General features: G+C 43.7%; 1 protein-coding gene across 2 annotated transcripts in view; it reads right to left on the bottom strand.

Annotated features, from left to right (window-relative positions):
- Window positions 1-21,473, bottom strand: part of LOC124041675 (far upstream element-binding protein 3-like) — a 64,500-nt gene extending 43,027 nt beyond the window's left edge. Inside the window, exons 1-7 of one of the 2 annotated variants that reach the window (XM_046359543.1) lie at window positions 21,221-21,473; window positions 16,442-16,526; window positions 7,803-7,836; window positions 6,623-6,672; window positions 4,678-4,749; window positions 4,345-4,402; window positions 3,765-3,927 (exon numbers count right to left, since the gene is read on the bottom strand). In XM_046359543.1, the coding sequence (XP_046215499.1) occupies window positions 3,765-3,927; window positions 4,345-4,402; window positions 4,678-4,749; window positions 6,623-6,672; window positions 7,803-7,836; window positions 16,442-16,526; window positions 21,221-21,322 (564 nt within the window). In that variant the 5' untranslated portion in view covers window positions 21,323-21,473. The remainder of the gene's footprint in view (window positions 1-3,764; window positions 3,928-4,344; window positions 4,403-4,677; window positions 4,750-6,622; window positions 6,673-7,802; window positions 7,837-16,441; window positions 16,527-21,220) is intronic. The other variant, XM_046359542.1, reaches the window with a different exon arrangement.
- Between the last annotated feature and the right edge of the window lie 4,814 nt (window positions 21,474-26,287).

Below are 26,287 nucleotides of genomic sequence, written 5' to 3' on the forward strand. Positions count from 1 at the left end.
AGGCCTCCTAATTGTCCCTAGAATTTCTAAGCAAGTAGCTGGAGGCAGGGCTTTCTCCTATAGAGCTCCATTTTTATGGAATGGTCTGCCTACCCATGTGAGAGACGCAGACTCGGTCTCAACCATTAAGTCTTTACTGAAGACTCATCTCTTCAGTGGGTCATATGATTGAGTGTAGTCTGGCCCAGGAGTGTGAAATTGAACGGAAAGGCTCTGGAGCAACGAACCACCCTTGCTGTCTCTGCCTGGCCGGTTCCCCTCTTTCCACTGGGATTCTCTGCCTCTAACCCTATTACAGGGGCTGAGTCACTGGCTTACTAGGGCTCTTTCATACCGTCCCTGGGAGGGGTGCGTCACTTGAGTGGGTTGAGTCACTGATGTGATCTTTCTGTCTGGGTTGGTGCCCCCCCCTTGGGTTGTGCCGTGGCAGAGATCTTTGTGGGCTATACTCAGCCTTGTCTCAGGATGATAAGTTGGTGGTTGAAGATATCCCTCTAGTGCTGTGGGTGCTGTGCTTTGGCATAGTGGGTGGGGTTATATCCTTCCTGTTTGGCCCTGTCTGGGGGTGTCCTCGGATGGGGCCACATTGTCTCCTGACCCCTCCTGTCTTAGCCACCAGTATTTATGCTGCAGTAGTTTATGTGTCGGGGGCTAGGTTCAGTTTGTTATATCTGTACTTCTCCTGTCCTATCCGGTGTCCTGTGTGAATTTAAGTATGCTCTCTCCAATTCTCTCTTTCTTTCTCTCTCTCGGAGGACCTGAGCCCTAGGGCCATGCCTCAGGACTACCTGACATGATGACTCCTTGCTGTCCCCAGTCCACCTGGCCGTGCTGCTGCTCCAGCTTCAACTGTTCTGCCTGTGATTATTATTATTTGACCATGCTGGTCATTTATGAACATTTGAACATCTTGGCCATGTTCTGTTATAATCTCCACCCAGCACAGCCAGAAGAGGACTGGCCACCCCTCAGCCTGGTTCCTCTCTAGGTTTCTTCCTAGATTCTGACCTTTCTAGGGAGTTTTTCCTAGCCACCGTGCTTCTACACCTGCATTGCTTGCAGTTTGGGGTTTTAGGCTGGGTTTCTGTACAGCACTTTGAGATATCAGCTGATGCACGAAGGGCTATATAAATAAATTTGATATGATTTGATTTATTCATGGCTGCGTTCTTAGGCAAAATTGTGAGTGAGCCCACTCCCTTGGCTGAGAAGCAACCCCACACATGAATGGTATCAGGATGCTTTACTGTTGACATGACATAGGACTGATGGTAGCGCTCACCTCGTCTTCTCCGGACAAGCTTTTTTCCCCAGATGCCCCAAACAATCAGAAAAGTGATTCATCAGAGAAAATGACTTTACCCCAGTCCTCAGCAGTCCAATCCCTGTACCTTTTGCAGAATATCAGTCTGTCCCTGATGTTTTTCCTGGAGAGAATTGGCTTTGTTGCTGCCATTCTTAACACCAGGCCATCCTCCAAAAGTCTTCGCCTCACTGTGCGTGCAGATGCACTGACACCTGCCTGCTGCCATTCCTGAGCAAGCTCTGTACTGGTGGTGCCCCGATCCCGCAGCTGAATCAACTTTAGGAGAAGGTCCTGGCACTTGCTGGACTTTCTTGGGCACCCTGAAGCCTTCTTCACAACAATTGAACCGCTCTCCTTGAAGATCGTGATGATTCGATAAATGGTCAATTTAGGTGCAATCTAACTGGCAGCAATATCCTGTGAAGCCCTTTTTGTGCAAAGCAATGATAACGGCATGTGTTCCCTTGCAGGTAACCATTGTTGACAGAGGAAGAACAACGATTCCAAGCACCACCCTCCTTTTGAAGCTTCCAGTCTGTTATTCGAACTCAACCAGCACGACAGAGTGATCTCCAGCCTTGTCCTCGTCAACACTCACACCTGTGTTAACGAGAGAATCACTGACATGATGTCAGCTGGTCCTTTTGTGGCAGGGCTGAAATGCAGTGGAAAAGTCTTTTGGGGATTCAGTTCATTTGCATGGCAAAGATATAATTGCATTTCACCTGATCAATCTTCATCACATTCTGGAGTATATGCAAATTGCCATCATACAAACTGAGGCAGCAGACTTTGTGAAAATTAACATTTGTGGAATTCTCAAAACTTTTGACCATGACTGTACACCTGTTGTATTCGGCGCATGTGACTAATAAAATGTGATTTGATTATTTATTTTTCATGCTGGTGAGGACCGAGAATCAACTCTCACATAGGTAAGTGGTGAGATTTGCAATGGCAGGATACTCTTAGACAGCCCTATCCAGAAATCTGTCAGAGGCCTCTGATTAAATTCAATTTTCATAGAAGCGCTTGTTGCAATGATATCGGTGGACTGGAGGCAGGACATGAAAGGGAAAACAAATCCAGTTGTTTGTGTCATTCGTTTTGGGAAAGTACCTGCGTACCCAGCTCACTCAAGTGCTTCTCTATATCACATTCAACATTGTCCGTAAGCTTGAATTCACTTGCACATAAAAAATCCTACCATTGTGGAAAGACCTGTGTCCTCGTCAATGCAGACAGAGAAGAGCTCCAACCTTTTATTCATAGCCTCAATTTTATTCTGCATTTTGAATATACTTGCAGAGTCCCTGTAATCCTAAATTCAGATCACCAGAAAAACGTGTGAGAAACTCGTCATTGTGCAAGTGGTCAGACAAGTGAAAATTATGGTCAGTAAAGAAAACTAAGCTCGTCTTTCAATTTTTTTAAATGTGTCAAAACTTTGTCCCTTGATACCCAGCACACTTTGGTATGTTGTAAAAGCATTACCTGGTCGCTGCCCATATAATTTCATAATGCAGAAAATAGAGAGTTCAGGGGCCTTGCTTTAAAATAAAAATGTCACTGTTGTGTCCAAAATGTCTTCCAAGCTGTCAGGCATTCCCTTGGCAGCAAGAGCCTCTAGGTGGATGCTGCAGTGTACCCAAGTGGTGTCGGGAGTAACTGCTTGCACGCGCATTACGACTCCACTATGTCTCCCTGTCATGGCTTTTGCGCCATCAGTAGTTACCAACACATCTTGACCACCAAAGTCCATTCGATGTCACAAAGCTGTTCAGTACTTTAAAAATATAGTCTCCTGTTGTCCTGATTTCCAGTGACATGCAGAAGAGGATGTCTTCTTTAATTGACCCCCCATAAACATAACGGACATATACCAGGAGCTGTGCCAGGCCCACCATGTCTGTTGACTCATCCAGCTGTAAGGCATATAATTCACTGGCTTGTATGCAAAGCAGTAATTGTTTCTAAACACCTCCTGCCATGTCACTGATGCATCGTGAAACAGTGCAGGTGTAGTACTATTGGTAGTAGCAGTACTACCAGTGGAGCTGGTATATGTCTCTATGGACGTGGGCCTGAATGAGCAGCAGCTACGTTTGGCTACAATACAGTGGAATTCCCACAAGAGAGTAATGGGTCATGTGATTGGATGTTTATTATTTGACCAGGCTACCTGTGTTTGTTACTGAATATTTATTTTGCTGAATACTAGATAGTTGAATATGATTTCTGGCAGTGAAACAAGGCTACTCAGGGGACAAAAAAACCTCACCCAAATGTTTAGCCCCGTTGGAAAATCTAAATGATCTGTTAGAAAATGTGACTGCATTTTGTATTTGGCGTACCCCCGATGGCATTGCGTACCCCAGTTTGGGAATAGCCAGGCTAGAGGGAGTAAAGCCACAGAGATCCTAATCAATTGTAATTTTTTTTCTCTTGGAAGACATACCTGCAGTTGCTTAATGGTGTCCCCTCCCCTTCCAATGACCAGGCCCACTTTGCTGGCTGGGATGAGCATCTCTTGGACTGAGCTGTTGCTCTCAGCCTCGCTGTGGAACCCTGGGCCGTTCCGACAGCGTTCCACTATCTGACCAAGCATTCTCTTGGCCTGCCTGGTGGAGTGCAAATGGTATCAATGAATTATAGATGACGGAACGTATTATCACCGAAATCAATGAAATATTGTACTGATTTCCTACAATGACTGTCCTACAGTGTCTCAAGACTTTATCTGAGTGGTCCACAATGTGGTCTCTAAAAATGTATTATGCATTGTCAAAATTGTAGTATTGTGGAGTGACCGTTAAATATATATATTTTTACCTAATTCCAACAGGGTTACAGTTGATACTGTGAACATCTATAGAACGTAAATATGGGGACTTCCCACATAAATTGGGACCATTAAATGCAATAGGGTACACTCAAGACGGAAACATATTGTTATTTTCAAAATGACAAAGGATGTCAACGGTTCTTTACTGAGTTTATAGAATTTAACATGTTCAACCGTCAATATAGAAACTCACTCAATGCTCTCAGGGGTTCCAGTGAGGGAGCAGGCTCTGTCCATCATACCTCCACTCTCTACCATGACAAACAGACATTACAGTCAGCATCATGTATAGAACAGCATACAGTTAAAGGAGTCAAGTTTCCAAGATAGAGCCCCTTCAGTATTGAACAAAAAGTCATGATAATCCATTTTGCATTACTGACAGCGCATCAAGCTAGCTGACAACACTCATACTATATGTTGCTGAGATATTCAACTAAAAGCACTCTGACATTGGTTATTATATCATATGAAGGTTGGAAGTGTGTGTAGTCAGACATTATGGGACATATTGATGGCTGCTTACCAGACGCAATTTGAATCTTACACCCGGACTCCAGCTGGATTCTTGTAATTTGTTCTCCTCCTCTGCCTATGACTAAAATAAATGGGAGGAGAGGAAAATAAAAGTGGGATGGGAGAGGAGAAAATAGTTCAGGTAATGTGTCGGACAAAATAAATACTAGGGCTGACCCTGTTAAAGTCGACTGGTTGATTGTTTGGTCGATAGGCTGATGGTTTAACAGTATTTGATTTGTCGAGCAGTCGCAAAAAGATTGGTTTCTTTCATGACACCAGTCTGATTTGCGCCTGGCTTAGTGGACTAATCCATTGAGGAGGCCGCGGGGAGATGACACAGTCCAAGAAGGGGTGTGGCTAAGATGATTGGTTTCTTTCATGGCACATGACACCAGTCTGATTTGAGCCTTGCTTAGTGGACTAATCCATTGAGGAGGCCACGGGGAGATGACACAGTCCAAGAAGGGGTGTGGCTAAGATGATTGGTTTCTTTCATGGCACATGACACGAGTCTGATTTGAGCCTGGCTTAGTGGACTAATCCATTGAGGAGGCCGCGGGGAGATGACACAGTCCAAGAAGGGGTGTGGCTAAGATGATTGGTTTCTTTCATGGCACATGACACGAGTCTGATTTGAGCCTGGCTTAGTGGACTAATCCATTGAGGAGGCCGCGGGGAGATGACACAGTCCAAGAAGGGGTGTGGCTAATATGATTGGTTTCTTTCATGGCACATGACACCAGTCTGATTTGCGCCTGGCTTAGTGGACTAATCCATTGAGGAGGCCGCGGGGAGATGACACAGTCCAAGAAGGGGTGTGGCTAAAATGATTGGTTTCTTTCATGGCACATGACACCAGTCTGATTTGCGCCTGGTTTAGTGGACTAATCCATTGAGGAGGCCGCGGGGAGATGACACAGTCCAAGAAGGGGTGTGGCTAAGATGCACAAGCCACATCTCTCTCCAGAATGAGCTCTCTCCTGCCATTTCATTCACATTCATTGTGACAAATGTTAGCCTTTGAGCGTTAGTGCATCAATTCCTCATTACATATCACCAGTAGTAGTCTACATTTACCGTTAATCCCCATAATTTCTTAACTACTTTGTTATTTGGTTGGGGTCATTTCTGTTAATGCATTCAATATATTGTTACAGTTGTTTAGATTTTCACCACCTTGTTTGCATAGATCACAACCTATGCTACTCTTGTGAGAAAGAAGTTTAGGTTTATTTCATTCCATTTACGAGTTGTCAATTTATTCTTTGTCTTTTGTTTTGAGCGCTCCTGTCAATGTTGAGTAAGGACGCGCACCTGATTACGCATTTAGAAGTAGGCCGAGCTACCGAACCTGTGACCTGTGCGCAAATGTAGGTCTATAAATGTGCCCATTTGGGGATGTCTAATAGTATTTCTGATTGAATAAAAGCTGCAATATGTAACTTTTTAGGTGGCATGACCAAATTCATATAGAAATATGTGTTATCTGTCATTCTCATTGCAAGCAAGTCTAAGAAACAGTAGATCTGTTTTATGTGGGCTATTTCTATGTTTCCAGGTCTTAAGTTTAGTTTTTGCATCTTTTACTTTAGGTTTTGTACACCAGCTTCAAACAGCTGAAAATACAATGTTAATTTGAGATTTTCTTTCTTTTGATTAGGCTCTCAGGCTCCCTCAAATAATTTGTGTGTCCTCCTAAATTAATCAAACAGTGTGCTTAAAGCATAACAACAAACTCAGTACATATAGTTGATTTTATTACAACACAGGCACACAGTGTGTCTACACATTTGAACATTTCCACCAATCGATTGGTCAAAAGACGACGACTCTCGGTCTGACATTGTATTTCGTCAGGGACAACACTAATGAATACATCCTTAACATAATTCAAAACAAAGCATACAAAGACAAAACCATCCCAAACCACACCTCCCATAACATGTACTTACTGAATCCAACCATTCTATCAGGCACTTTAAAGTCTTCTGTCATGACAGCCCTAAATGACAAAAGGGTGAAAAGAGACAAAATATATCAAATAGAAAGGCCAGCAGATGATTACATTCCATCACTCCATTCAACAATGTGAACTACACTGAACAAAAATATAAATGCAACATCTGAAGTGCTGGTCCCATGTTTCATTTAATAAAAAATGCCTTTAATGTTCCATACGCACAAAAAAACAAATTTCTCAAATGTGCACAAATTTGCTTACCTCCCTGTTAGTTAACATTTCTCCTTTGCCAAGATAATCCATCCACCTGACAGGTGTGGCATATCTAGATTCTGATTAAACATCACGGTCATTACACAGGTGCAACTTGTGCTGGGGACAATAAAAGGCTAAAATGTGCAGTTGTCACAACACAATGCCACAGATGTCATGTTGAGGGAGCGTGCAATTGGCATGCTGACTGAAGGAATGTCCTCCAGAATTGTTGCCAGATAATTAAATGTTAATTGCTCTACCATAAGCCGCCTCCAACATCATTTTATAGAATTTGGCACTGCATCCAACCGGCATCAACCTCAGACTACGTGTATGGCGTCATGTGGGCGAGCGGTTTGCTGATGTCAACGATGTGAACAGAGTGCCCCATGGTGGTGGTGGTGTTATGGCATGGGCAGGCATAAGCTCCGGACAACGAACACAATTGCATTTTATTGATGGCAATTTGAATACACAGAAATACCGTGACGAGATCTTGAGGCCCATTGTGAGGCCCATTTCTTTTTAAGGTATCTGTGACTAACAGATGCATATCTGTATTCCCAGTCATGCGAAATCCATAGATTAGGTCCGAATGAATTTATTTCAATTGACAGATTTCTTTATATGAACTGTAAAATCTTTGAAATTGTTACATGTTGCGTTTATATTTTTGTTCAGTATCTATAATACTTTGAAAATATAGTAAAGTCTAACAAAACAGTGATGCTGAGCACCAATCATTATCTGGTCTCAGTACTTCAGTGCTATCCCACTGGGGATCCAAAGTTATGTCTTTGGGTTGGACAGTAAGCTAAAATGACGTGGAAGAGGGGGAATCATCGCACAGATTTCTCAATCAATACCTATTTAGTCTGTCAATACAGCGGGTAAATTGGTGCTGGCTACAGGCTTACCTTTGATGTACCATGGCTCCCAGCTGGTTACCTACTGTGAGGGAAATAGACAAGAGCCAACCAGGGATGGGACCAGAGCCAGATGGAGATGCAGTGGAGAGAGAAAAAGATTAGAAGGATTAACTGCATCCTGCACCTGTGCCAAAGAGCCCAATTGCAGGAGTTATGCACCTGGGCAGAGGGTGAAAATTATGAGATGGATCTGTCAATATTTTTTTTAAATATCAGACACACAGCTGGATGGCAAAGTAAAGTGTGTGTGCAATACACCACCCCACTAGGAGATGAGCCTATGACAGGTATAAAGTTGAGTATGCTAGCTAAGCTAACCCCCTCCCAGTTAATATATGTGGACATCTATAAGTACCTAGGTGTCTGGCTAGACTGCAAACTCTCCTTTCAGACTCACATCAAACATCTCCAATCGAAAATCAAATCAAGAGTCGGCTTTCTATTCCGCAACAAAGCCTCCTTCACTCACGCTGCCAAGCTTACCCTAGTTAAACTGACTATCCTACCGATCCTCGACTTCGGCGATGTCATCTACAAAATGGCTTCCAACACTCTACTCAGACTTGTATGCTCTAGTCGGCTGGCCCTCACTACATATTCGTCGCCAGACCCACTGGCTCCAAGTCATCTACAAGTCCATGCTAGGTAAAGCTCCGCCTTATCTCAGTTCACTGGTCACGATGGCAACACCCATCCGTAGCACGCGCTCCAGCAGGTGTATCTCACTGATCATCCCTAAAGCCAACACCTCATTTGGCCACCTTTCGTTCCAGTACTCTGCTGCCTGTGACTGGAACGAATTGCAAAAATCGCTGAAGTTGGAGACTTTTATCTCCCTCACCAACTTCAAACATCAGCTATCCGAGCAGCTAACCGATCGCTGCAGCTGTACATAGTCTATAGGAAAATAGCCCACCCATTTTCACCTACCTCATTCCCATACTGTTTTTATACTGTTTTTATTTATTTACTTTTCTGCTCTTTTGCACACCAATATCTCTACCTGTACATGACCATCTGATCATTTATCACTCCAGTGTTAATCTGCAAAATTGTATTATTCGCCTACCTCCTCATGCCTTTTGCACACATTGTATATAGACTGCCCATTTTTTCTACTGTGTTATTGACTTGTTAATTGTTTATTCCATGTGTAACTCTGTGTTGTCTGTTCACACTGCTATGCTTTATCTTGGCCAGGTCGCAGTTGCAAATGAGAACTTGTTCTCAACTAGCCTACCTGGTTAAATAAAGGTGAAATCATGAAAAAAAATATATAAAAATAGCATATTAGACATGCCTCCCTCTGGCCAGAACCCAAAGCTAGGGGATGAAGCTTGGGACGGCACCGAGTCCAGCTATTCCTTCAACATGAACAAACCAGAGACAATAATAGGCTACAACAGGCCGAAAACAACTGACTGAGAAGCCGAGAGGGCTCATCCGAAATGCAGCGTATCAGCCCAGATGAGTAAAGGATACACTACACCACTACTTTTTATGATGACTATTAGCCAAAGTTAAAAATAAAAAGAGTCTTAAGTCTAATTGAAATGCCCATTAGATGAATGAATCCAATAATAAAATTGCAAGCAGCAATGAACAGGGTTCACAGGATGAGGACAAGATCAGATGGATAACAAAGCAAGCACTATGATGTGGGAACTATCTTCCTTATAAAGCAATCAGTAAAGTTTAGTCTAGTGCTGTAGGTTGATTATCTTTGAATACAGCAGGTAATCATTCTTAAAGGGATACTTTGGGATTTTGGCAATGAGGCCCTTTACCTACTTCCCCAGTCAGATGAACTCGTGTTTGTATGTCTCTCTGTGTCCAGTATAAAGGAAGGTAGAGGTAGTTTCGCAAGCCAACGCTAATTAGAGAGTTATGCTAGTTTGCAAATAGTATCCATGAATTAATCTGACTGCGGGGAAGCAGATAAAGGGCCTCATTGCCAAAATCCCAAAGTATCCCTTAACGTGTTCACTTAATGTATTGACTTTATATCCCAGTTTCCCAAGTGGAACTGCGGTCTAAGGCACTGCATCTCAATGCTAGCCTGGTTTGATTCCAGGCTGTATCACAATCAGACGGGATTGGGAGTACCATAGGGCAGTGCCGTCAACGTAAATAAGAATTTGTTCTTAACTGACTTTCCTAGTTAAATAAAACTTTAAAAAGTTGATAGGCCAGAGTGAAGTGAATTTAAAGTGGTTTATTGAATTTAAAGTGAATTTAAAGTGGTTTATTAAAATGGACACATTAATCTGATTTGCCTTTTACCATGGCCTACATATCAAATTTGGTGTAACATTTTTAAGATAGATTTTCCTCTATTCTGAAGGACCTTATGGGCCAGTGAGGCAAATATATTCCCCATGAGGAAAAACACCTACATAAAAAGGTACAAGTCTCTAGGTCAAATGGGGCGACGATTATGAAGATTTAAGTGAGGATTTAGCCAGGATAGGCCGTCATTATAAATAAGATTTAGTTCTTAACTGACTTGCCTAGTTAAATAAGGGTTAAATAAAAACCATTTTTAAAAAGTTGATAGGCCAATGTGGAGCGAATTTAAAGTGGTTTATTCAATGGACAAATTAATCTGATTTGCCAATAACTCAGCCATCTTTTGACCAATCCCTTAGCTTTTCTCAAACTAAATTAAGACATGTACCATGGGCCATTTATAACTATTGTTCATGAGAAGATGTGAAATATTTTTATTTTTAGCATATGTGCTAATACGCCGCTACTGGTATAGCGTGGCCATCTTTAAACGCATAAACTTTAGTTTCTTAAACTCTTTAGGGGCTGTTGTGATGAGTCCGAAATTCGGAGTGAATTTGACTTTTAGTTTTATTTTACCAATCTTGAGTTATTTGACCATGTAAAGGAAAAAAGTTAAATAAGAATTCAGATAATAACAATAGGTAACAGCTTCGTTTAGCCTGATGAGACAAAATTATTCCGCTGCTCTGTTGTTCGCTACATACGGGGCTAAGCTAGTGGTTAGAGCGTTGGACTAGGAACCGAAAGGTTGCAAGTTCGAATCCCCGAGCTGACAAGGTAAAAATAAGAATTTCTTCTTAACTAACTTGCCTAGTAAAATAAAGGTAAAATAAAATAAATAAACATACTTTAGTCAGACTGCCATCATTGAAGTTGTTTGTGGTGATGAAGGGCATTGTACAAAACAAAGTCACCAGCGATTGGATCGTCTCTAACATATCAAAGTATCAAAGCAAATGATGAATTTTCAAACCGCTGTGTTTTTGCTCTGGGCCAACCCATCGGTTTCTGGACCAATCAGATGGTCCCAAATGTGTATGCATTCGGTGAAGAGTCGGGGAGGTACTCGGGGGGGCACTCAGATCCAGACTCATTGCAGAGAAGACACTAAAGTGAATGGGCGTGGAGAAGCATCGAGTCTGGCTAGCCAGGCAAAGCATCGCTGTGAATCTCTAATATTTCTAGTCATTTAGCAGACACTTTTATCCCGAGCGACTTACAGTAGTAGTGAGTGCATACATTTTTATACTAGTGCCCCGTGGGAATCGAACCCACAACCGTGGCGTTGCAATTGCCATGCTCTACCAACTGAGCTACACCGGACTACAGTAACATCTAACTCTGAATTTACAAACAGACAGTCTGTCAATGTTCTGAATTTACGAACAACCCAGAGCACACTAACACACTGGAGGCAATTTATGAACGCGCCCTTAGCTAGTTGACAATCAAATGTACACTGCTCAAAAAAAATAAAGGGAACACTTAAACAACACAATGTAACTCCAAGTCAATCACACTTCTGTGAAATCAAACTGTGAAATCAAACTGTCCACTTAGGAAGCAACACTGATTGACAATACATTTCACATGCGGTTGTGCAAATGGAATAGACAACAGGTGGAAATTATAGGCAATTAGCAAGACACCCCCAATAAAGGACTGGTTCTGCAGGTGGTGACCACAGACCACTTCTCAGTTCCTATGCTTCCTGGCTGGTGTTTTGGTCACTTTTGAATGCTGGCGGTGCTTTCACTCTAGTGGTAGCATGAGACGGAGTCTACAACCCACACAAGTGGCTCAGGTAGTGCAGCTCATCCAGGCTGACACATCAATGCGAGCTGTGGCAAGAAGGTTTGCTGTGTCTGTCAGCGTAGTGTCCAGAGCATGGAGGCGCTACCAGGAGACAGGCCAGTACACCAGGAGACGTGGAGGAGGCCGTAGGAGCAGGACCGCAACCCAGCAGCAGGACCGCTACCTCTGCCTTTGCGCAAGGAGGAGCAGGAGGAGCACTGCCAGGGCCCTGTAAAATGACCTCCAGCAGGCCACAAATGTGCATGCGTCTGCTCAAACAGTCAGAAACAGACTCCATGAGGGTGGTATGAGGGCCCGACGTCCACAGGTGGGGGTTGTGCTTATAGCCCAACACCGTGCAGTACGTTTGGCATTTGCCAGAGAACACCAAGATTGGCAAATTCACCACTGGCGACCTGTGCTCTTCACAGATGAAAGCAGGTTCACACTGAGCACATGTGACAGACGTGACAGAGTCTGGAGACACCATGGAGAACGTTCTGCTGCCTGCAACATCCTCCAGCATGACCGGTTTGGCGGTGGGTCAGTCATGGTGTGGGGTGGCATTTCTTTGGGGGGCTGCACAGCCCTCCATGTGCTCGCCAGAGGTAGCCTGACTGCCATTAGGTACCGAGATGAGATCCTCAGACCCTTTGTGCAACCATATGCTGGTGCGGTTGGCCCTGGGTTCCTCCTAATGCAAGACAATGCTAGACCTCATGTGGCTGGAGTGTGTCAGCAGTTCCTGCAAGAGGAAGGCATTGATGCTATGGACTGGCCCGCCTGTTCCCCAGACCTGAATCCAATTGAGCACATCTGGGACATCCTGTCTCGCTCCATCCACCAACGCCCCCGTTGCACCACAGACTGTCCAGGAGTTGGCGGATGCTTTAGTCCAGGTCTGGAAGGAGATCACTCAGGAGACCATCCGCCACCTCATCAGGAGCATGCCCAGGCGTTGTAGGGAGGGTCATACAGGCACGTGGAGGCCACACACACTACTGAGCCTCATTTGGACTTGCTATAAGGACATTACATCAAAGTTGGATCAGCCTGTAGTGTGGTTTTCCACTTTAATTTTGAGTGTGACTCCAAATCCAGACCTCCATGGGCTGATAAATTTGATTTCCATTGATCATTTTTGTGTGATTTTGTTGTCAGCACATTCAACTATGTAAAGAAAAAATATTTTAGTGTTCCCTTTATTTTTTTGAGCAGTGTATTATCGAATAGATATTTGAAAAATACCTTGAGGATTGATTATAAAAAACGTTTGCCATGTTTCTGTCGATATTATGGATATAATTTGGAATTTTTGTCTACGTTGTCATGACCGCTATTTCCGGTGGATTCCTGGGCATAACGCATCAAACTAACAGAGGTATTTGGATATAGAAAAATATATTTATTGAACAAAAGGAACATTTGCTGTCTAACTGGGAGTCTCGTGAGTGAAATCATCCGAGGATCATCAAAGGTAAACGATTGCTTTTCTGATCTTCGTGACCAAGTTACCTGCCGCTAGGTGTAAATAATGTTTTTCTAGTATATCGATAAACTTACACAAACGCTTGTATTGTTTTCGCTGTAAAGCATAATTTCAAAATCTGAGACGACAGGGTGATTAACAAAAGGCTACGCTGTGTTTCGCTATATTTCATGAATATGAATCATTTCTGGTAAGATTATTTGACCGTTGCGCTATGCTATTTAGCATAGTTGATGACAATTATCCCGGATTCAGGAATGGTGGTTCCAAGAGGTTAAGGAAGGAAGAAGCCACTGCTCCAAAACCACCATAAAAAAAGCCAAGACTACGGTTTGCAACTGCACATGAGGAAAAAGATCGTACTTTTTGGAGAAATGTCTTCTGGTCTGATGAAACAAAAATATAAGTGTTTGACCATAATGACCATTGTTATATTTGGAGGAAAAAGTGGGAGGATTGCAAGCTGAAGAACACCATCCCAACCGTGAAGCACGAGGGTGGCAGCATCATGTTGTGGGTGTGCTTTGCTGAAGGAGGGACTGGTGCACTTCACAAAATAGATGGCATCATGAGGTAGGAAAATTAGGTGGATATATTGAGGCAACATCTCAAAACATCAGTCAGGAAGTTAAAGCTGGTCGCAAATGGATCTTCCAAATGGACAGTGACCTCGAGCATACTTCCAAAGTTGTGGCAAAATGGCTTAAGGACAACAATGTCAAGGTATGTGGCCATCACAAAGCTCTGACGTCAATCCCATTGAAAGTTTTTGGGCAGAACTGAAAAGGCTTTTGCAAACAAAGAGGCCTACAAACCTGAAGCCTGTCAGGAGGAATGGGCCGAAATACACCCAACTTAATGTGGGAAGCATGTGGAAGGCTACCCAAAACATTTGACCCAAGTTAAACATTTTAAAGGCAATGCTACCAAATACTAATTGAGTGTATGTAAACTTCTGACCCACTGGGAATGTGAAGAAAGAAATAAAACCTTATGATTTGGTCACACCTAACATTTTTTCTTTCTCGTGGGTTTGTTTTGAGTTGTCAGCCTAATGACGGCTCATTTCAATGGCAGCTTTTTGGACTTCATATTGAGGGTTAAATGCAACAGATTCCAAATGCCACACTTGAAATAAACTCTAGACATTTTATCTGCTTACTTGTAAATTGCCTAATGAGGGGATAAAACACACCTGGCCATGGAACAGCTGAGCGGCCAATTGTCCAATTACTTTTGGTCGCTTAGAAAAGGGGGACCACATGTAAAAAGTCCTGTAATTCCTACACCGTCCACCGGATTTGGATGTAAAAACCAACAAATTATTAATCATTTAATTTCAACTCCAATATGCTGTGGTAGACGGCTAAAAGAAAAATTTGGTCAATGCCCAAATATTTATGGACATGACTGCATATTTCAGATAATTCAAAGTATCTACCCTTTGCCTTGACAGCTTTGCACACACAACCAGGTTCATGAGGAATGCTTTTCCAACAGCCTTGAAGTAATTCACACATATGCTGAGCACTTGTTGGCAGCTTTTCCTTCACTCTGCGGTCTAACTAATCCCAAACCATCTCAATTGGGTTGAGGTCGGGGGATTGAGGAGGCCAGGTCATCTGATGCAGCACTCCATCACTCTCCTTCTTGGTCAAATAGCCCTTACACAGCCTGGAGGTGTGTTTTGGGTCATTGTCCTGTTGAAAAACAATGATAGTCCCACTAAGTGCAAACCAGATGGGATGGCGTATCGCTACAGGATGCTGTGGTAGCCATGCTGGTGTGCCTTGAATTCTAAATAAATCACAGACAGTGTCACCAGCAAAGCACCCCCACACCTCCTCCTCAATGCTTCCCGGTGGGAACCACAAATGCGGAGATCATCCGTTCACCTAATCTGCATCTCACAAAGACATGGCGATTGGAACCAAAAATCTCAAATTTGGACTCATCAGACCAACGGACTGATTTCCACCGGTCTAATGTCCATTGCTTGTGTTTCTTGGCCCAAGCAAGTCTATTCTACTTATTGGTGTCCCTTAGTAGTTGTTTATTTGCTGCAATTCAAGCATGAAGGCCTGATTCACAGTCTCCTCTGAACAGTTGGTGTTGAGATGTGTCTCTTACTTGAACTCTGTGAAGCATTTATTTGAGCTGAAATTTCTGAGGCTGGTAACTCTAACTTATCCTCTGCAGCAGAGGTAAGTCTGGGTCTTCTTTTCCTGTGGCAGTCATCATGAGAGCAAGTTTCATCATAGCACTTGAAGGTTTTTGCGACTGCATTTGAGAAACTTTAGAAGTTCTTGAAAGTTCTTGACTGACCTTCATGTCTTCAAGTAATGATGGACTGTCGTTTCTCTTTGCTTATTTGAGCTGTTCTTCTCATAATATAACTTGGTCTTTTACCAGACAGCCCTATCGTCTGTATACCAGCCCTACCTTGTCACAACACAACTGACTGGCTCAAACGCATTAAGGAAATAAATTCCACAAACTAACTTAACAAGGCACACCTGTTAATTGAAATGCATTCCAGGTGAGTACCTCATGAAGCTGGATGAGAGAATTCCAAGTGTGCAAAGCTGTCATCAAGGCAAAGGGTGGCTACTTTGAAGAATCTCAAATATATTTTGATTTGTATAACACTTTATTGGTTACTATATGATTCCATATAAGTTATTTCATAGTTTTGATGGTTTCACTATTAATCTGCAATGTAGAAAATAGTAAAAAATAAAGAAAAACCCTGGAATGAGAAGGTGTATCCAAACCTTTAACTAACACTGTAAGTTGAAACAGAACTAAAAAAAATTCTAAAGTAGAATAAAACATTTTAAACTGAGGTAAACCTTAACACTTGGACATGAACATTTCTGATCCAAAATTTTGAAAGCTTTTACTATTGGCTTCTATGGTATGTGTTTCGAAAATTGTTATGATAACCGACAAAACGTTCATGAACTCGTTTGGAGGTAAGAAGATTAAAACATTGTGAAAACCATAGGAAACTATCCTTTTAAATCGTCGGCGGGAGAGAAATGGAGGTTACCTCCATCTTCCACCGAACGCTTCTGGCCCCCGTAGCCATACATGGAGGGGTCTACAATCTGCTCATTCCCCATCTTTGCTGCCATCTGAAAGGTGAGGAAAAATAATAGTAATTACTTCACAGATTTTCTATACAACAATTAATCCATTCATTGTATCCATTGTTGCATTACACACAAATGGCTAAATGCATTAAGTTTTCCCAAATTGCTAGTGCTATGACCACATTACATTTTAGTCACATACATTAGGGTTAAATGGATACTTCAGGATTTTGGCAATGTACCTTTATCTAATTCCCCCAGAGTCAGATGAACTCATGGATATCATTTTTATTACTCTGTGTCTAGTATGAAGTTAGTTAGAGGTAGTTTTGCGATCAAATGCAAACTAGTAGATACCCATAGACTTCCAGGCATTGCTCTAATGCTAGTTTGCATTTGTTCTTGAAACTACCTCTAATTTCCTTCTTACTTACTTTTTTATTTGATTTTAACTTTCGACCAATCGATTATATAGACACATCTATTGTGTTTTAATCAAATAAAGTATATGCACTGAGCTTGTCTGATGGTTTAAGTGCACTGTTTGATGAAATAATAGAAGCACAAGCATTTCGCTACACTCACATTAATATCTGCTAACCATGTGTATGTGAACAATAAAATTTTATTTGAATAATTAAGACAAATGACTAGCGGGAGTCCAACACAACTTATTTCATTGTGCTGGGCTCGGCTCAGACTTGCTGCATTGGGTTTTAAAAAATGACAGTGACTAAACTAGCACCCATTGTCTCGCTCTCCTCCCTGCTGCAGTGACCACCACAGAACATTAAGTGTTTATTGCGCTGTCCGGGTTTCTGAAACTGCAACATAATTACAGCCATTTCTGGCTTTAAAGTTCTGTTACTGAAACTCCTCATTTGTTTAGGAAAAGCATTCCCGATTCCGCCAACCCTTGCTCTGTTTCTGTGACCCATGCACATGAACAATAGGGCCTGACCTATAGCATATCATAATCACGTCTCACATCAATAAATTGGTTATAACAAACAGATGTCTCAAGTTGAGGGAATGTGCAATTGATATGCTGACTGCAGGAATGTCCAACAGAGCTGTGCCAGAGAATTGAATGTTAATTTCTCTACCATAAGCCATCACCAACATTGTTATAGAGAATTTGGCAGTACGTCACAACCACAGACCATGTGTAATCACGCCAGCCCAGGACATTCACATCCAGCTTCTCTTTTGTGGGGAAAAACCCATTATGATTGGCTGGGCCTGGCTCCCCAGTGGGTGGGCTTTGCTCTGAAGCGTGTGTGTGGGGGTGGCGCTACGCCCTCCCAGCCAGCCCAAGGCTGCGCCCCTGCCCAGTCATGTGAAATCCATAGATATGGGTATCATTTATTTATTTCAATTGACTGACTTTCTATGAACTGTAACTCAGGTAAAATCTTTGAAGTTGTTGCATGTTGTGTTCATAATTCTGTTCAGTATAATTTGACCGTTTAGAACAATGTAAACACTAAACAAATAAGCGTACCAGAGTCTGTTGTAACTTTTTTGTTAAGCCTTTATTACAGCAAAGACTCAAAGCAGTTCCAAAATAGAATGGTTTATTTATTGCAGGCCAGTCAAGTTCATCCACACTGATCTTGACAAACCATTTCTGTATGGACCTCGCTTTGTGCACATGGGCATTGTCATGTTGAAACATGAAAGGGCTTCATACATCTGTTACCTCAAAGTTACCAACAATGTCATTGTATGCTGTAGGTAGCTTCCCTTCAACTGGAACTAAGGGGCCTAACCTGAACCATGAACAACAGCCCCAGCCCATTCATTATTCATCCTCCACCAAACTTTACAGTTGGCAATATGCATTCGGCGGCAGGTAGCGTTCTCCTGGCATCCGCCAAACCCAGATTCACCCGTCGGACTGCCAGATGGTTTATCACTCCAGAGAACACGTTTCCACTGCTCTGGAATACAATGGCGGTGGGCATTACGCCACTCCAGCCGATGCTTGGCATTGGCCATGTAGTGTAGCAACATGGTCTAGGAAAAGGCTCCAATTGAACAGCGCACTGATGTGTTTCAGAACCGTGAACAGCGACCATTATCCAACGCAGGAGAAAGTGCATTTGTTCTGAAATAATATAATTGTTATTAGCGATGTACCATTCTTTTTAGGTAAAATAACCATTAACAACTTCAGCAGCACGTCTTAAAGTGGACTGTGCCATCCCCACAGCCTCCACAACGTATTAGTCCACTCAGACAGGCACGAATCAGACAGGTGTCTTAGAAGAAACAAAAATGATAGACATAAAAATGATATCCACGACTTCTCCTGACTCTAGGGACGTAGATAAAGGGTCTCGTTGACAAAATCCCAAAATATGCCAGTAAGTGCCTTTGCTCAAGGGCACATCGACATATTTTTCACCTCGTTGGTTTTGGGATTCAAAACAGCGACCCTTTGGTTGCTGGTCTTATGCTCTTAACCACTAGGCTACCTGCCGCCCCAGGGTAGCTTAGTGGTCTTATGCTCTTAACCCCAGGATAGCCTAGTGGTCTTATGCTCTTAACCGCTAGGCTACCTGCCGCCTCAGCGTAGCCTAGTGGTCTTATGCTCTTAACCGCTAGGCTACCTACCTGCCGCCCCAGGGTAACCTAGTGGTCTTATGCTCTTAACCACTAGGTTACCTACCTGCCGCCCCAGGGTAACCTAATGGTCTTATGCTCTTAACCGCTAGGCTACCTGCTGCCTCAGTGTAGCCTAGTGGTCTTATGCTCTTAACCGCTAGGCTACCTACCTGCCGCCCCAGGGTAACCTAATGGTCTTATGCTCTTAACCACTAGGCTACCTGCCACCTCAGCGTAGCCTAGTGGTCTTATGCTCTTAACCGCTAGGCTACCTACCTGCCGCCCCAGGGTAACCTAGTGGTCTTATGCTCTTAACCGCTAGGCTACCTACCTGCCGCCCCCGGGTAACCTAGTGGTCTTATGCTCTTAACCGCTAGGCTACCTACCTGCCGCCCCAGGGTAAACTAATGTTCTTATGCTCTTAACCGCTAGGCTACCTACCTGCCGCCCCAGGGTAACCTAATGGTCTTATGCTCTTAACCGCTAGGCTACCTGCCGCCCCACACGTCAAGCAAATCCAATATCTGTAGGTCAAAAGCATCATGAGCGCTAGGGCCACCATCTGCTGAATAACAACACGCAGTTGACTCACCGGCAACTGAAATGTATAAACCAGCGGTAACCAACTTTAAAAAAAAATTTTTTACACGACTACAAAAACATTAACCTAATAAAAACCATTTGTAGGAATGAGTTGTGTGCAGTTGAATGAATACATTGTCACAGCATATTACCTGACAATATTGTTTTTCTCTGACCATATTATATTTCCGAAAGCAAGCTTTGATTAAAAAAATACATCAGTTGGTGTAGCACTTGCGAGGCACAGCTGAGCATAAATTTGAATTATTTGCTTTTTTATTTTACTGGACGGATGTTACCAGCTTCCGATGGTCATGGTGCTTTCAAGACAACTGGGAACTCGGGTAAAAATAAAAAAAACTGGGGATCAAATCATAACTGCAGGTCAGAAAGTCTGAGCTCTAGATCTATGCATGATTTTCCAAGTTGGATGACATTTAAAAACAGTTTTCCCCAGTTGGATATAGTCCCCCACCCCTGAACTTTGAGTTGCCAATGTATGCGGATGCAGTTGTACCATTCTCCTTCCAAATAAATTCTTGTCAACTCTTGAGATGATTTTGAATCGTTCAGGGGCCAAGTTATCACCTCTCCATGAGGTTTGGTGCTAAAGTGCAAGTTTCTGTCAAACAATGTAATAGATGGGTCAATCAATCAAAACTAAATAATGTATATTTTGCACAAGGGAGCACTGTAATATCAGATTTGGCCAGGATAGGCTGTCATTGTAAATAATAATTCGTTCTTATTAACTGACTTGCCTAGTTGAATAAAGGTTTTTAAAAAAGTTATCCCTAACCTTTATGTAGCACAAAATATAGCCACGTTAGTTATAGTAGTTAGCTAGTAAAAATATGTTTTGCTCGTCCCGAAAAACACTGTTTTATAAGGTAAAATATAACATAGTACTGAATTAACCTACTCACTAAACGGGTTCCTAACTAGACACCACCCGCTCCCCAAAGTGTATATCTGGTGCTTGCCAGTTACATAATGGAGCTACAAACTTTGACACTGTCTCAACAGGGGAGGGAGGGGCAACTGGATCAATGTTGTCTACCTACAACTGGGAAACAAAACGGATATCTGTTTAAAAACGAGTGGGTGGGTTTGGAACCTTCGACCACTTGTCACAGATTGTTATGGGTTTCAACCCCAGAACTTCAGTGACTGAACAACAGGTTGCATGTGGACACGTGTAGAAAACGTAGCTAGCTAGTTAGCTACCTAGCTGGATTAACGAAGTCACTTGAAGACAATAACACGGCTAACTACATAAAAACATTGTTTCCTGTCGTGCCCTGTTGTATCCAAAAATGAACAAGCACGAGTATTCATTGCGAACTCGAAACTATTGTGGTTGTCAACTAGCTTAGCATGCTAGTTAGCCGGCTAGGTAACATTAGCTGTCTAGCTAGTGTGTTTTTCCATGAGCGCATAGCATAAACTGGTGATGGGCGAGTTAAAATAAAAGTGTTTTTGTCGTTTAAAAGGCTTAGTTCAAAATCAATCGATTTCTTTGCGAGTGTTTATACTGTTATTACCTGTCGAGCCCGATGTAAAGCGTCGGCGAAGCCGTCAGCTTTCATTCCGGGCTGAGCCACGGAGGCCTGTCCCTGCACCAACTCCGCCATCATCATCATCATCCCCAGACTTCTCAGCTGTTGTTTGTACAATCCGCTTCCGCGTTCGGTCACGTGGAAAAGCACTGCACTGCAAGGTTGTTACCACAGCCACAAAGTGAAAAGGCTTCATTAAAGACAGTACAGCATGAGTCTAAAATTGCTTCTCCAATAGAAATCCCAGATTACACTTGTAGGCGATGTCATGGCGCGACTTTGGGTAGCAAAATGTACGCGCAGAAACACGGAATGGGATCTAACGTTTGTTTCACGCCGAATTGCGCATGTGCAGGCAGTCAAACCAGTAATGCCTTTGATATAGTTATTTTATACAAAAAAACACCACTTTCACGAGGTTGTAGAAATAACATGTTCGACTACTGAAGACATTGGCTCGACTCTAGGCTGCGCCTTTAGGATTTGAGAAAATGAACAACTAAGGAAGAATGTTTCACTTCTCTAACCCCAAACAACAGCTTGGTCTGACTTGCAAAGCGTTTCAGAAAGCCTCGAACCAGAGATTTCACCTGTTGAAAAACGTGAAGCATCCAGTTGGCGTTTCCACTCACTACCAAATATGGTGATGAGCGGAAGCCCAGGGGCCGGCAATGGGAGAAAATAGATTTTGGCAGATATTCTGCAAATGTTCTTATCGATAAAGCATTTGATCTCCAGTCAGTTCTCTATTTCCAAAACTACAACCTGTAACAGGCAGAGTGGACTGAAGTTAGTAGACTTTACACTTTCCCCCAAACAAATGATGGTGTTGTTTAGAAGGAGTACAAGAATGAAATGAGACATTGCACACACTTGCTTCACAGAGTAGGCATTCCCTAAATGAAATGTGCAAAAATGAGCTAGAACGTGCCAATAGGATCTTCCTAGCTCGTTCTTGTCTCTGCCCACCTCTTCGCTTCTTCTGCCTGCTGTGATTAATTAATTTGGTCCCGACAACATGCTCAAACACCACTAACCTCTTTTACCCCCTATGCAATAATCATGTGAAACAGTACGGAGAAAGTCTACGGATGAGACTCCAAAAAGTACAGTTGAGTGCTCAAAACGACTCAGACGTTGCCAGCGGCACACCATATGGATGTTATGTATGTGAGGGAGGCGAAGTCAGGTGCAGGAGAGCAGAGTAGAGTAAACAGGCATACTTTTATTCCGTTCATGAACATACACCATTAACAATGAACAATTACATACAAAGACATGATGGGGAACAAAGGACTAAATACATATATATTAATTGGGGAATGAAAACCAGGTGTGTATGGAACAAGACAAATCAAATGGACATATGAAAAATGGAGTGGAGATGGCTAGAAAGCCGGTGACGTCGATCGCCCAACGCCACCCAAACAAGGAGAGGACTTTGGCAGGAGTCGTGACAGTACCCCCCCGGCCCCCCCTTGACGCACGGCTCCAGCGGTGTGCCGACACCGGCCTCGGGGACGACCTGGAGGGCGAGGCGCAGGACGATCCGTCCGGCGACTGTGAAACTCCCGCAGCAGTTCGGGATCCAAAACATCTGCAACCGGAACCCAGCACCTCTCCTCCGGACCGTACCCCTCCCACTCCACGAGGCTGGAGGTGTACACGGGAGGCCTCCCATGTCTTCTCTGCACGCCTGAACCAGTCGTCCACCGCAGGAGCTTCGGTCTGACCCTGATGCCACGGCGCCAGAACCCGGCTGGTACCTCAATACGCACTGAAAGGGGGAGAGGTTCGTGGAGGAGTGGTGAAGCGAGTTCTGTGACATCTCGGCCCAGGGCACAAACGCCGCCCACTCCCCCGGCCGGTCCTGGCAATAGGATCGCAGATCCCTGCCCACATCCTTTTTGAAAACCCGACATGAGTAAACAGGGCTTCTGCAGTCTGTAGGGCTGTAGGAAGACTGGACAGAGGGAGGAGACGACAGGACTTAGAGAAACGATTCACAACGACCAGGATCGTAGTGTTTCCCTGTGAAAGATGTAGATCAGTTACAAAATCCACAGACAGGTGTAACCAAGGTCGTTGTGGAACGGTTAAGGGGTGTAGCTTACCTCTGGACAGGTGTCTCGGAGCGTTAATCTGGGCACACACTGAGCAGGTGGAAACATAGATCCTCACGTCCTTAGCCAAGGTTGGCCACCAGTACTTCCCAGTCAGAGAGCGCACCGTCCGTCCGATCCCCGGATGACCAGAGGAGGGTGACGTGTTGGCCCAATAGATCAACTGGTCACGGACAGCAGACGGAAGGTACATAAGACCGACCGGACACTGGAGGGGAGCGGGTTCTGCCTGCTCAATGTCCGCGTCCAACTCCCACACGACCGGCACTACCAGGCAAGAGGACGGGAGTATGGGAGACTGGTCCATGGGCCGCTCCTCTGTGTCATACAGCCGGGATAGTGCGTCTGCCTTCGTATTCTGGGAACCTGGTCTGTAGGAAATGGTAAACACAAAACGGGTAAAGAACATGGCCCACCTTGCCTGACGAGGATTCAGTCTCCTCGCTGCCCGGATGTACTCCAGGTTGCGGTGGTCAGTCCAGATGAGGAAAGGGTGTTTAGCCCCCTCAAGCCAATGTCTCCATGCCTTCAACGCTTTAACCACAACCAACAGCTCCCGGTCCCCCACATCATAGTTACACTCCGCTGGGCTGAGATTTGGCGCGTGTAGAGGAGTACATCAGAATGTCATCAAAATACACCACTACACCCTGCCCATGCAGGTCCCTGAAATCTTGTCTACAAAGGCTTGGAAAACTGATGAAGCATTCATCAACCGATATGGCATGACGAGGTACGCATAATGCCCTGAGGGGGTACTGAACGCTGTCTTCCACACGTCTCCCTCCTGGATATGCACCAGGTTATACGCACTCCTGAGATCGAGTTTCGTGAAGAAGCGTGCCCCATGCATTGACTCAATCGCCGTGATAAGAGGTAGATGGTAACTGTACCTCACCGTGATTTGATTGAGACCTCTATTGCCAATGCACGGGCATAGACCTCCATCCTTCTTCTTCACCAAAAAGGAACTCGAGGAGGTGGGTGAAGTGGAGGACCGAATGTATCCCCTGACACAGGGATTCAGAGACATATGTCTACATAGCCACCGTCTCCGCTTGCAAAAGGGGATACACGTGACTCCTGGGAAGCGCAGCGTCTGCCAGGAGACTTATCGCAAAATCCCCCCGTCGATGAGGTGGTAATTGAGTCACCTTCTTTTTACAGAAGGCGAGAGCCAAATCGGCATATTCTGGGGGTATGCGCACGGTGGAGACCTGGTCTGGACTTTACACCGTAGTAGCACCAACAGAATCCCCTACACACCTCTCTGAACACTCTCGCGACCACGTTGTGAGAGCCCTCTGTTGCCAGGAAATGGTGGGGTTATGACGAGCCAACCAGGGAAGGACTAGTACCACGGAAACACAGGACAGTCAATAAGAAAGAGACAGATTTTCTCCTCGTGACCCCCCTGTGCCTCCATGGTCAGGGAGATGGTGGCTTCCCTGATTAGCCCGGACCTTAATGGTCGACTATCCATAGTGTGAACCGGGAACGGTCTAACTACAGGAATAATGCGGATCCCTAAAATTCCCAGCTGCTCCTGAATCGACGAGCGCCTTATGCTGGGAATGCGGGGAAAAATCAGGGAAACAGATACAAACAGTTGATCAACAGAGGACTCTGGAGGAGTGTGGTGCAAACTCATCTTGGGTGACGCCAGAGTGCCCTGCCTGTTGCCTCGACTCCCAGAGGAATCAACACGGCACAGGAGAGAAGAGTAGAGTAAACAGGCACACTTTTATTCCGTTCAACAGGGCACGAAAAAATGACATAAGTGCCCAAAGACATGGAACATAAACTAGAAAAGTATCACGGGTGAACATTAACAATGAACAATTACACACAAAGAAATGATGGGGAACAGAGCACTAAATACATGTAGATTGATTGGGGAATAAAAACCAGGTGTATATGGAATAAGACAAAACAAATGGACATATTAAAAATGGAGCGGCGATGGCTAGAAAGCCGGTGACGTCAATCGCCGAACGCTGCCCGAACAAGGAGAGGAGCAGACTTTGGCGGAAGTCGTGACAATGGCAAAGAATCACGAAGATGGAAGGAGATAACTGCTGCTGTTACAACTTACATCTGCAAAGACATGGCCCCAATATACACTGTCGAGAAATGGGGGGTTCGTGAGTTGGTACCAAATGCAAATTGATATGTGACACGTATTAATGCCAAAATAACATGCAAAACAGGCAAGCCACCCCCCCCCAACAAAAAAATATATATACATTTTAGGTCAACATTTATTTTGTTATTTTGTTGACATTTAACATTCTTAAAATAAAGTGGTGATCCTAACTGACCTTAGACAGCAAATTTTTACAAGGATTAAATGTCAGGAATTGTGAAAAACTGAGTTTAAATGTATTTGGCTTAGGTGTATGTTAACTTCCGACTTCGACTGTATATATACAGTACCAGTCAAAAGTTTGGACACAATAAATCATTCCAGTGTTTTATTTATTTGTACTATTTTCTCCTTAGGAGAATAAGAGTGAAGACATCAACACTATTAAATAACACACATGGAATCATGTAGTAACCAAAAAACGGTTTATCGAATCAAAATATTTGACATTCTTCAATGTATCCACTCTTCGCCTTGATGACAGCATTGCACACTCTTGGTATTCTCTCAACCAGCTTCATGAGGTAGTCACCTGGAAAGCATTTCAATCAACAGGTGTGCCTTGTTAAAAGTTAATTTGTGGATAATCTTTCCTTCTTAATGCGTTTGAGCCAATCAGTTGTGTTGTGACAAGGTAGGGGTGGTATACAGATGATAGCCCTATTTGGTAAAAGAGCAAGTCCATATTATGGCAAGAACAGTTCAAATAAGCAAAGATAAATGACAGTCCATCATTACTTTAAGACACGAAAGTCAGTCAAATCTGTAACATTTCAAAAACTC

This window comes from Oncorhynchus gorbuscha, linkage group LG08, assembly GCF_021184085.1.
Source record: "Oncorhynchus gorbuscha isolate QuinsamMale2020 ecotype Even-year linkage group LG08, OgorEven_v1.0, whole genome shotgun sequence".
NCBI lineage: Eukaryota > Metazoa > Chordata > Actinopteri > Salmoniformes > Salmonidae > Oncorhynchus > Oncorhynchus gorbuscha.